This window comes from Lathamus discolor, chromosome 1 (assembly GCF_037157495.1).
Source record: "Lathamus discolor isolate bLatDis1 chromosome 1, bLatDis1.hap1, whole genome shotgun sequence".
Taxonomy (NCBI): Eukaryota; Metazoa; Chordata; class Aves; order Psittaciformes; family Psittacidae; genus Lathamus; species Lathamus discolor.
Genome location: NC_088884.1, coordinates 130836468 through 130848872, shown reverse-complemented (window position 1 = coordinate 130848872; position 12405 = coordinate 130836468). Strand labels below are relative to the sequence as shown.

The window sequence follows — 12405 nt, the reverse complement described above, 5'->3', positions numbered from 1 at the left end:
TCCTTGTTGGGCTGCCTTCCATGCAGAATGTAAAATAAAAAGAGCACACTTCAACTTTCAGTTTCTATTAAGAGTAGCTACAGACTCATCCTTTAATGAATCACAACCAAACATCAAAGAGGAATAACATTCAAAATTCTTTAAAAAAAGATAAGCTCAAGTCAGGACTTTATAAAAAAGCATCTAGCACCTCAGCCTTTCAGAACACAGTTACCCTGCCACCCCCACAAGCTCTGTCAATGCTGTGCGCTTCACTTTACAGACAGCAAACACAAGTTTTCACATTGCAACACGTGCTGCAGTTCTCAGCTAGAGACCTGGCGATGCCCAAACGAACAGCTAGAAAAGCTGTTGCCTACTTCAGAAGGCACAGGATGCAATTCCTGCCCCTCAAAAACGCTCACTCTGCATCTCCACCTGAACACTGAGGATATGAAGAGATACTGCCCTTCCTGGCATGAATACCACAACTCCCAAAAACAGCACAGAACTTGCTCTGTGCAAGGAGCACAGGCCAAACCTTGTGCTGCACTGGGGTTTAACACAATTTAACAAGTTGCTTCCCAAATGTCAGGTTGTGCTGCAGAAACACTGAGGAGGAATGCCTAAGAAACCTCGGGAGAGCGCAGAAGAGCAGGGGTCAGATGGAAGAAGTTCTGAACAGGCTGTCAGGAAGCACACACGCCTTGCAGACTTCAGGTGCTACGAGCTGGACAGCCACCACTGTTCAGAATAGTGTAGGGTACAGTGTAACAACGCTGCTGTGGTTCAGTCCCAGAATCACAGAAGAAACTGAAGTCTTTCAGTGGACACATCTACTACAGAGACCCCAGGAATTTATATTCACTCCTGCAGTACCCAATCAACGGATCTGTCAGTAAGTGTGAGGTCACCACTAAATAATGCTAACTACTGTCATCAGACAAGATCAAGTCAAAATAGCACTGAAGACATTATGCTTTTACAATTACATGTCATAATCTGATATATCAAAACATGCAGTTTGTGCAGGTATTTCAATAACACTGAAAATAAAAGGTAACCGCCCACTTTGCTCCAAACAACTCCTTACATGGTGTAAAAACATAGCAAAGGGAGGGCTCAGTTAGTGTGAATGCTTCACAACGCACTGTCTCTAGCAGACAGCAGCATCTTCATTTTGCTTATCTTTGCATTACAAAAGTAGAAATAGGTATTCTATAGGTCCACCATCAGTTTTACAATATTGCAGCCATGAGTCCAAAGAAAACAAGTCATCCTTGTGGGATTACACCTTGAGGCCACTCAAAGTAAAGCTTTTATTCAGGTGTTGCAAAGTTATTGAAATGGCTGGAATAGTCAATAGCCACAACCAAAGTACTATAAAAGCACATCCCAGAGGTTTTAATAGCAGTCAAAATATGCTTAGTATAGAAATCTATGTTTATTTCGAGAAAAATCAGCAAGTGCTATTTCACAATATAAATTAAACTTGCTTACAGAGTTCTGGTGGCTGATGTAGCACAGACTTGACTGCCAATTGGTAATTTGCCAGTGTAATGTTAAATGGGATTAGGGTGTCATTTATATTGTGAGCATTACAAAAAACATCCCATAAAAATAAGTGAACCAACTATTTTCTCTCCTAGTATGCACAACAGTGAACATTATGAACAACAAGCCTGAAACAGAGGAGTTCAACTTTTTGACTGAAGTTTTTTTAACAACTTTCAAGTATTATGGTCCCTATATACACACTCCTACATGGCTAAAAAAGACATGATAGACAATTGAGCACAATGTCATCAAATTGTAAGAATTACAAAACTGTCAGGTTTTAAACAGCAAATTGTACCTTAATCATTTAATTAAAAATAGAAGAATTAGGTAGACTATTTTGCAAACAAACCAGCACACTAGTGTGCTATATATTAAGGCATACCTTTAAATGCGCACCTGTCATCTCTAACAAGTTTTATACAATTGCTACTAAGTGAGAGGACTATCATTGTCTTGCAAAACTGAGAAAGAAATACAAAATATCTGGAAGCCTACATTTTCAAAGTACAAAATTAACCTTCGGTCCTTGTGTTGAAATATTATACAAACAGCGGAGCTCCCTACAAGATCTCACGAGGATTTCTTAAAGCTGGAGGTAAATTCGAAGGTTTTGATTCTTCATCCAGAAGTACCAAATCTTCAATTTCACTACCTTTGTATTTTCTTTTACAGATCTTCACAATAACTCTCTTCTTGAGGAACAGCTTCAAAGCTTCTCTTGAAGCAACCGCTTTGGCATTTTCCATACTTTTACCACAGCCAGTACCCAAGTAGACAGACTTGCACCTCAGTTCACAAACTATGTTTTCCAGAGAGCTTTTATTTTGAGGCAAGTCTGCAAGTTCTTTCAGGGGAACAAAAGCAACGTCTAAAGTAGCTTTTACAGACTGAATAGATGAGTTTAGAAGTTCCACGTGATTTACGTTGGGACTGAAGCCTCCAACAGCAACCAGTTTCCAGGCTACAGCTTTGTACAGTCTGTTGAAAAAAGGTTGTCTTTCCTTCACATCGTCGCTGGTCAATGGTTTGCGCAAAGCCTTAGCAGGGCTTTCGCCTGCCTGTGAGCCACTCTTGGAGGCAAGCTGTGGGGAACCTGTCTGTGTGCCACCCTTAGAGGCCGGCACAGAAGCACCTGCCTGAGCTGCACCCCGGGAGGCCACTGATGAGGGACCCTGCTGAGCCCCGCTCCGAGCAGCCAGCAGCGAAGCGGCCACCTGAGCGCTGCTCTTGGAAGTCAGCAGTGAAGATCCCTGCTGAGCGCCACTCCGAGCAGCCAGCAACGAGGCAGCCACTTCAGCACTGCTCTTGGAGGCCAGGAGCGAGGAGCCTACCTTTGTGCCCTTGGAGGCCAGCAGCAGTGAAGTGCCTACCTGAGTGCCACTCTTGGGGGCCAGCAGCAGTGAGGTGCCCACCTGAGTGCTGCTCTTGGACACTGATGCTGCAGTGCTCGCTTGGGTTTTGGAAGACAGCAATGTAGCACTTGTTTGTGGGGTGCTCTTGGCAGCCAGCGGCACTGCTGCTGCCTGTGGGGTGCTCTTGGTGGTCAGTGGCACTGCCGCTGCCTGTGGGGTGCTCTTGGCAGCTGGGATCACTGCTGCTGGCACCGCTGCTGCCTGCGGGGTGCTACTGGCAGCTGCTGGCACGGCTGCCGGCACCACCTCTGCCTGCGGCGTGCTCTTGGCAGGCGGTGGCACCACCGCTGGTACCGCCTCTGCCTGTGGGGAGCCCTTGGCAGACGCCGGCACTACACTTACTGGAGTTTTCTTTTCAGGCGATGGCACATCTTCACACTTGTTTTCCTCAGGTGGATTTGAGCAAGGCTTCTCTCCTGACTCTTTTTCCAATGAAGGTGGGCTTTGCTCAGTTGTATTTTCAGCATTAGCGGGTTTTTCTTCTGTTTTTACGTCTGATGCTGTGACTGTTTCTTGATTTGAACTGCAAGTTGACTGGGAGATCTCTGGATCTTTGCTAGTATCTTTTTCCTGCTCTTTAGGCAGTGTGCTCTCTGTTTCTTTTGGGGCTTCTGCCTTGGTTGTTCTCGCATCCTTTCCGGTATCCTTAGTATCTCTGCTTTTCTCAACAGCTCGCTTCTTGGAGGGAACCTCTACCCCTTCTGCAAAACAAGTAAAGTACGTTACGCTCTTCAACTTCTGCACTATAAAATATCTAGAGACAATTTATCTATTTTCTAACAACTTGTAGCAATAATCTTTGTGAATTTAAAAGGTATCTATCAGTAATAAACTCTGAACTGTGTTTTCAAGTTTTAACTTAATATTTCAGAATATCCTAGCGTTTAAAAAATAAAAAAAACAAACCAAAAAACAACTCAGGTGCAAGATTTCATGCCCTTGGTTTGGGACTGGCAGGCAAGTACGTATTTCTGTTCTTAAAGTCCAAACAAAAAAACGATCAAAGTACATTAAACAAACTATCTGACCTAAACAACAACAGGTATTCTGCATACTAATATAATAAACATCTTTAGAATAGCTTTACTTTAAAACGCACTTCAAGAATTTCCTTTAAGAAACTAGGTTTTGCCCAAAGCTGCATTGTCTGACTAGTGCTAAGGGCAAAGTTAACACGAATGTATTTAAGCCGGAGTACAACAGTCTGGATAGCATTACAGAAATAATCAGCTTAGAGTGTACCAGTATAGAGAAATTCAAAACAAGAGCTCTACGTTACTAAAGGAATATAAATGCATTACATCTATTTTACATACAGGTATTGTACGAAGCAAAAACAGCACAGAGAGGAGCAACTATTAATGAGGAGCTTAAAAAGTAAATTATTTCGACTTCTTTCTAGGCCCGAGGTAAACCGAGAACATTAAAAAACAAGCATTTTCTATACTCCTATGTATTGTCACAGCTATGATCTGCTAACCATTGCTACTTGATATGCCTCTTTTCTTCACCTTGGCAACCAGTTCATCTCTCGTGGTGCGGACAGGCGCGCCGGTCACTTGGATGCCTTCGGCCATTTCCAGCGCCTTCTCCATGACCTGCGGCGGGTACCTAGAAGGGCGACAAGGGGAAAGGAGAAGAGGGGAGAGGTGAAGCCCGGCCGCCTGCCGCCCCGCCCGGCCCGGCCCGCGGGGCCCGCCGCACTCACCGGCAGCCCAGGAAGACGTGGTTGGCCCACACCATGGAGAGGGACACCAGGCGCTGGAGGTGGGCGCTGCCCGCCGCCGGCAGCTCCCCGACGTTGCGCAGCAGGAACTCGCGGCGGTGCCGCCAGTGGTGCTCGGGCTCGCAGGCCCCGCGCAACGCCTCGGCCCAGGCCACCTCCTCCGCCGTCCGCCCCAGGGGCTCGCCCGCCGCCTTCACCGCCGCCATGGCCGCGGGGCCCTCCTCGGCGCCCCCGCCCGCAGCGGGAACCGCCGCCCCGCTCCTTCCGGTCGCGCGGGATGACCTCACAGCCGGCGCGCGCTGCGCTCCTCCTTCCTCTTTCCTCTTCCCCCCCCCACGCCGGCCCAGGCTGCTTTGCGGCGCGCCGAGGGGAGGGGGCGCTAACTGGGGCGGGGGCGCCGCGCGCGGGGCGGGGTACCGGTACCTCACGGCGGGCGGCGGCGCGATGGGAGTGTAAGTGCGGCCTGCCCGGGGCTGGGCTGCCGCTGAACCGGGGGGGTTCACAGTGTGGCCGCCACAGGAACTGCGGCGTTCAGGCTCGGAGTGGGAGCTCCCAGGGGAGCTGCTCACCTGCCGTCCCCGGCCCTTGAGCCTGCGACCCGCTGCTTGGTCCGCCGGCCTTCCCCCAGAGTTTGGGAGAAAGAGGTGGTACGGGCGCAGTTACCCGGGCTGTATTCTGCCCGGGCACAGCATGGGTGGAAGTCCTACTTGCAGGGTCATTCCAGCCTTGTCAGGGTCGGAGTTCTTGGGTTAGGGTTCGGGTTCGTGGTTTTGCCGCCTTGGCGTGTGAGGGGAGGGTAGTGGCAAGGAAATGGGTTGTGGTGGTAGTGTATTGGAGGAAACATCAAATGGAGAGTTCTGTGGGCTGATGGCTGCAAGGTGTGCAGGTCATTCCTCATGCCGCTCTGTCCTCATGTTGCACAACTTACCCCAGGGTTTGATTCAAAACCACGTGAAGAATTCTGTGTGGAAAGTAATGAGCACACTGAAATTAACCACAATCTGCCAACAGTGCTCGCTTAGTGCAGCAGAGGAGAGCTCCGAGTTCCAAAGGGCTGTCCCAGGAGAGCTGTAAGATTTCCTCCCTCAGAACCCAAATTAGAGAAGTCTGTGTTTGCTGAAGTTTGGGGTTTTAACCCCCACATGCCACTGTGGAGTGAACTGCAAGGCAGATTGCATTTAAGGAGTGAGTCTTTCTCCTTAAGTGACTTTCATGTCTTACTCCGTGGAAATTGCTATGCAGTGCGTTAACTTGTAGTGCCTTTATGGTGCAAAAGTGAGTAAGGAAGCTAAGCCAGAAAAAGAGTCCAACGCACTTTTGTTCCGTATCTGTTGTTGAAGTGGAAGTGTTTTTCTTTCGCTTTCTTGGTTAGCCCACAAGATGTTAACTTGTGGGTTGGCAAGAATAACCCAATGACAGAGCGCAAGCGAACATCGAGTGGGATGGGCCCAGTAGACTCAATATTGTTTTGTGTTAGCATGTAGAGGAAGAAGAGGGCAGAAAGTTTGTATACTCTGTGGTATATGAGTCTTGGGTTTGTTTAGAAACAGTGTCAGCAGGTTTAGAAGCACTGTGCTCACCACCAGTGTAGCGTTGCCCATCTGTTTCCAGGCATTAGTCGTATCAGTCCTGCATGTGGCTATTTGGTAGTGTAGGCTCAAATATACGAAGGGCATGGTCTGTCACACTAGGCTTTCCATTTAGAAACAGGATGGCCCTGTCTCGTAGACCTCTGGCCCTGTGATAGATCTTGACCTTCTTCACATACCTCTGGCTCTGTGAAGTTTCTTGACTTCACAGTCAGTGCAGCCCCTGGAAGCGAAGGGTGAAGGGAATCCCTGGCAAACAAACTCAACTGGTTTGAGTTTGTGCTGGAGCCGAGATTACACATGCTGCCAGCCTGTTGAGTGAACCAGCTTGCTTTCTAGCAGAGCCAGCTGGGACTTGGCTCAGGCTTGAGATGTACCCCTTATAGACAGGAATTCAGACAGGCCTGAGTAGCTACAGCTGATACATCAGGTCTGTCTATACTCTTACAGAGGTATCAGAGCAAACAATGCAGCTGTGAATGCCCTGTCCCCATGACAACCATCAAGTTGAGCTGTCAAGTGAAGTGACTAAGGGCTGGTCTGTGTCAAGCTGCTTTTATATACCCGGTAAGAGTAGGAGCTGGAAAGGGTTAGACTCTGGAGGGTGGTAGGGGCATCCTGTCTACTCAGAGGGACTGCTGAAAGTCATATTTTGGTGCTGCTGGGTGAATGACAGCTCCTGATGTCGAACATCCAAGGCGGACCTCCACATCTTCAGTCACCCCATGTGCATAAGGTCATACGGACTCACCCATGAGCCATTGACTCCTCCAAAAGCATCATTCTAGGGAGTGCTGGAGACTCAGCACAACTTCAGAGCCTAGTACATTATCTGGTCTTAGAGTGGCTCAAGGACTGATTAGAACAAGGTTTTTTTTTGCCCAGTTTTAGCGGGCAAATTAACCAAGAGCCATTTTACTTCTTTGCCTGCTGATCACACGTCTGAACACAAACAGATGGCTGGAGAGAAAAGTCAGAGGACAGTCCTGCACATTTCTGGGATAGCTCACAACAGGGTTTGGCTGTAGTGAGCAGTTTCTATGGTCTGGTACCTTACTGGCACCTTACTGCTGTTAATTTTAGGTTATTTTTCTCTAATGCTCCTTCTGTATCAATGTAGCCTTGTTGTTGGTACAAAGATGGCTTAAGCCAAAGTCTAGCCTTTTGGCTTTCTTTCCTGTTTTTTTCCAGACATACTCTTTGTACTTTATTATTGTCTGCTTGAATCATTCTGGAAGACAGGCTAAATCCTGGCCCTGGAGCATGAGATATGTTGCACATGTGCATATGCAAACGTAGGTGTATACCTGCAATGCTCTCTGAGCACCAGGGACCTGCTGTGCCTTGGGTTGATTAAACAAGTGTGTGTTAAAAGGGATAAAAACACTGCTGTTAATTTAAAAAAAGGAAACAAGTAGCATTTTCATTCTCACCCGGAAAGGCAATTTTGAAGTTAAACACCTCATTGATGGTGCTAATACTGTGCATTTAATTTTCAACCTTGGAAGAAAAGAGATAGGTTTGTTCCTGCTAGGGAAGGAACTTCTAAATGCCATGTTGATAGTAGTGTTGTTGGAGTCATTTGGGGCTTCAGAGTAGTTTATTTGGCAAGATACAAGTAAAATCTCAAGGTGAATCATGTTGGTGTCTATAATCACAGTATCGCACCTGCACTTCCTATATAATAAAGTTTATTTCTGCCTTTGTAAACCCATGAATTATTATTTTGTCAAAGTCAAGTCCCGTTGAAATGCAGAGGACAGTAGCCCCACTGAGGTCAATTATCTGCAGTGAAGGTTAATATATAGTGATGTTCTTTACTCAGCTTAATATGAGAAGAGTGCCCTTACCATCACAGCAATGCAAAGAGAAAGCTCTGAGTTATTGCCAGAGAAAGGAAATTACAGTAGGATCTTACTGGCCTGGCACAATAAATCGGAGCACCTTCTGTAGGTTGGTCCCTGCTATAAGTAATAAGAAAACACTTGAGAGATCTGGTTTACGTTCATTAGAATGCAGCTTGAAGAAGGAGGGGGAAGAGCAGGTTGCTGAAGGTCCCCTAGCTAGGCAGGGGACAGCACTTCAAGGGAGACATGTGTGCATGTGCCAAGGTAGCCAGTCCTTACTGTTCAGTAATCCTTGGAATAAAAGACTTGCTAAAGAAGTATTAATTGCTATGTAGGCTTGTCAGTGGAAGGGCAGTTAATCTGTGTTTTTATTTCACTGCAGTTACACAGCTGTTGTTACACTACTGTAAGCAGCTCTGGATTATACAATCATCCACACTTCTCAGATTTCTCATCTGATGAAAGTGTATTGTGTAATCGCAGTGGATAAAACTAAAGGTAAAATGAAGACCTTAGTTTATGATAATTTTCCTTTACTCTTACGTGCTTTTATTATTAGCTTAAATACTGTTCTGCATTTAGTAATATGTTATACTTGAAATATAAAACTGCATACCATAGGGTTGTCAGTTGTTTTCTTTTAAATGAGTTTGTTAAGCTTTAACTTAACCTTTAAGAGTTAAAGGTCGCGTACAATAAATCTTGTTTGCTAAACTATGCTTTAGGTAGCATACCACTTGCTAAACATCCATGACTTGGTGTGACACTTTCCATGCCAAGGATGGAAGTTTAGGATGACTTAACTGCTACCAAACATGATCTAAGAACAAAGGCAGGGGAAAAAGGGCTTTGTCTAGAATAAAATATTGTGGAGATCTTGTCTTTGAAGTGCTATAATGCCTTTATGCTCTAGAGCAGTCTTGGAATTTGTCTTGAAAAACTGAATTGGGAGGGGAGTGTCTGATCTTCTGACTACATTTAGCATAATTGATAAGCCTTTGAAGAAATTAATTTTCTACATTCCTGGCTTGGGTTGTCTCCCCACCACCCTTGCTGCTGCTGCAGTGAAGTCTACCCTGGCTGTGGGCTGCAGAGTCCAGAAGAGACCTCTGTTGGCCACTATGGACTGGGGTGGGCCTCTGGGTTGAGGGTGAGGCTGTGGGGACCATCCCTGTGCTCCCCAAAAACTGCTTTCTCCTCTTCACAGGTGCTAGAGCGTGTCTGATAGGAATGGTGAGGGAACAAGGACCTGACTGACAGGGGAGAAGCAGTAAGTATGGAGGCAGTCTCACACCTCCTCAGAGGTAGTGAGACTGAAACTACTAGGGGGTGGAAAAGCTTAACATGAGAGTAGTATGGATAGGATACGGGGATCAGATGAGGAAGGAAATTAAATTCTCAAGGAGAAATGAAGGAAATGAGTTCAAGGCAAGGGCACAGATACATATAGAAGAGGAATTGGAATGAACTGTATGCCAGGAGCCTAGGACAAAGACAAATGAGAGAGGATAGATGTGGAAACTAGTGAGGAAAACAGAGCAGTGAAAGCACATTGATAGAGCAGACATAATCAAACAGGATCAAGTCCTGACTCTGAGCAAGGGGACAAGCTGTGATGGGAAGAGGAGCACTGACAGAGGAACCACTGGAATTTGAATAGAGACTTAGGAAAGTTAGAACTGTGAGCACAGAGACATTAGCATTTCGATGTGGGTTTGGGTTCGGGGTTTTTTTCCCCATTGCAGTAGGCATCTGCTAGGGTAAGTAACACAATAAAATATTCTGCTTTTCTAATTTAGTATAAGATATTTTCTTGTCTTTTCTGTGTGTTGTAAAGGAACAAAAGAGGTAGAGATCCATTTATTTCCAGAAATCCTTCTTGAAAGCCACCTTTAAAGAGTTTTTTAGGTAGGAAGCCTTCGGCCTTTGGCAGGCGGCTCTATCCTGGAGTTGGAAAAGGCAAGAAAACAGCCTTAGGAATCTTAATGCAAATATTGGCATAAGTTCATTGAAATTCAAGAGGATTCAGGAAAGCACTAAAAGGGCACGGAGGTCTTATCTGAAAAAAAGAATCTATTATGAAGCTGTAACATAGTGAACGTTTATTTGCGTGTGTGCATATATATGTGTACAACACATATGAATGTCTACATACACATGCGTATGTAATACAATATAGATATGTGTGAATATGTTTTAAAAATACATGTATTATTGAGAGTGTAAGCACCCATAAATCTAATGTTCCTGCTCTTGCAGTCAAACTATTCATGCCTTGGAGGAGAGGAAAAATTACAACTAATATTTTATTGGCTTGGGTTGTGGATAGGTGCATTACAGAAATGGATGCTATTAAATCTTTATACCATGCTGTACCAGTATGAATTTTGTATGTGCTACATATTTTGCAGACACAAATAACTATTTTAGAAATTATATAAGGAGCTTTCCTGAGACTCCAGGCAACAATGTCAGATTTAATTTGAATTATTGCTATTGAAAATCATGGTTCTATTTTTCATTATTGTTATACCAATATCCCTGACAGCCTGCAATTTACCTGGTATGAACAGCACCTGCTGAAAATATAAAGTTGTTTTGTGTGCTGTGGTATTTTTGTATATCCCTCTCTGAAATATTGTAGGCATGATATTTCACATTAATTCCACTGGATGGCACTGAAGGAGACAAGATTGCATGGAAATATCTCCAGAAGTTGAGTATAACTCCAAAAAGTGAGAGTGCTTGTTTTTTCATTCCGTTACTGAAACAGACAAATGTGGACTCATTTCCCAGCTTGGTGTAATGATTTGTCATCAAACCCAGCTTGTAAACATTCCTACTTGCAGTACTTGCAGCAAAATTTCAGTGGAGGTAGAGTCAAGGCTTCTGCATCTGAATGCCCTTGCTCCCCTCAAAAAGATAAAGGCTAAAAAGGTGTGGCTTTGTCCCATTCTGGATTCCTGTATGAAGTTTTACAGAACATCTGAAAAATTTTTGGTCCCTGTCTTCTGTGGCATTGCTGTTAATACCGGCCACTTTTATTTGAAGTGCATTATGAAGAAGTGCAAGTTTGCTAGCTTTTAAGCTCATTTGAAAAAACTCATTCAGAATTAAAAGCTTCCACCTGTTGAAGAAATGTATAGTGTTTCAGAGAGTGTCCTGACTTGAAACTCCATCTGCCGTCCCCACACAAGGACTCCTGTTTTTCCTGGGTAGGTACTTTGTGATCCTGCCTGGAAGGCACACAATTACTTTCTGTCAATCAGACCTATAACCTGGGAGTTGTCTTTGACTCCACTCTTTTTTGACCTGTTTATCGTGATATATATGAATTTTGTTTCCTTCTCTAAAGTCTCTTCTTATCTCTGTCCACATCACAGATACGCTTTTTAAGGCTTTTGTTATCTCTCATCCTGCTTATGACATTTTTTTCCCTACACCTGACCTGACCTTTCAGAAAGGTCTCTTGAACCACTATTTTTGCACTTATCTCCCCAGTCTATTTCTGTGCCTCCTTTTTGTATTTACCTCTTTAGTATATCTCCACAGATTTCCTTGTCTCTGCAAGCTCTCTAGCCCTATGAGAGTGCAGTTTGACAATTTTTTTGCAGCTCTGCTGGCCTAAGACAGTCTCTGCTCCCACCCATCCACTCCTGTCTCTTTGGTATGCCTGCTAGTTTGCTGGCACAGTTTTGTTCAGCCATGTGATGAACCAGATTAGGAACCTGATCTGGCTGAAAAGCAGCATGGGGGAGTGTGAAGAGGTACATTTTTCAACCAGCGTATTTCTCCATTACAGTCTGTCAGGCAGCACTTCTTCTGGTGCAGCTGCAGGGTTGGTTTGGGATAGAGACAAGTGGTGAGAGATGCAGGGTTGCAGAACAGCAATGACTTAGGCTGGTTTATGTAGCAGTGTTGCTACCTGTTGAGCTGTGACTGGATTTTGATGATAGAGCTAAGCCAAACTAATAGCTAGCTCCTGCTGAAAGGGTAGTGCTGTACCTCCTTCCTCACCCCTCACTGTGGCTTGGTTCCTGGTGCTTCCCTTGTGCCATCACTGATGCTTGTCTCACCCAAGGGAGCCAATTGTGGTAGCTAACCTGCCACAGAAGCATTCACCACTTCCAAGGGTTTACTGTGGCTGTTCTGTTGAATGCCTATGGAGCCCACCCACTCAGCAGCAGCTGGGTGCTCTGTCAGTTCAGCTGCATTTTCAATTGCACTGTGACACTTAACAACTTTGCCTTTTCCTGTCATCTGCTGTCCTCTCAGTCTCCATATCTAATCCA

The 12405-nt window shown here is 45.2% G+C and overlaps 1 protein-coding gene and 1 long non-coding RNA gene across 7 annotated transcripts in view; one reads left to right on the top strand and one right to left on the bottom strand.

Annotated features, from left to right (window-relative positions):
• Positions 1-55: 55 nt before the first annotated feature.
• On the bottom strand, positions 56-4958 carry CDKN2AIP (CDKN2A interacting protein). Its single transcript, XM_065695231.1, has 3 exons — positions 4660-4958; positions 4432-4562; positions 56-3652 (listed from the first exon to the last, which is right to left on the bottom strand). Exons 1-3 carry the CDS (start codon positions 4881-4883, stop codon positions 2100-2102), a joined length of 1908 nt encoding a protein of 635 aa, XP_065551303.1. The 5' UTR covers positions 4884-4958; the 3' UTR covers positions 56-2099.
• A 109-nt stretch (positions 4959-5067) lies between these two features.
• The window catches only part of LOC136022188 (uncharacterized), a 65493-nt gene continuing 58155 nt past the window's right edge, over positions 5068-12405 (top strand). The window contains exons 1-3 of one of the 6 annotated variants that reach the window (XR_010616042.1): positions 5089-5129; positions 8496-8611; positions 9321-9383. This is a non-coding gene — a long non-coding RNA (uncharacterized LOC136022188). Of the gene's footprint in view, positions 5130-5899; positions 8612-9320; positions 9384-12405 lie in introns of those variants that run through there. The other 5 variants (XR_010616044.1, XR_010616043.1, XR_010616045.1 and 2 more) reach the window with 5 other exon arrangements.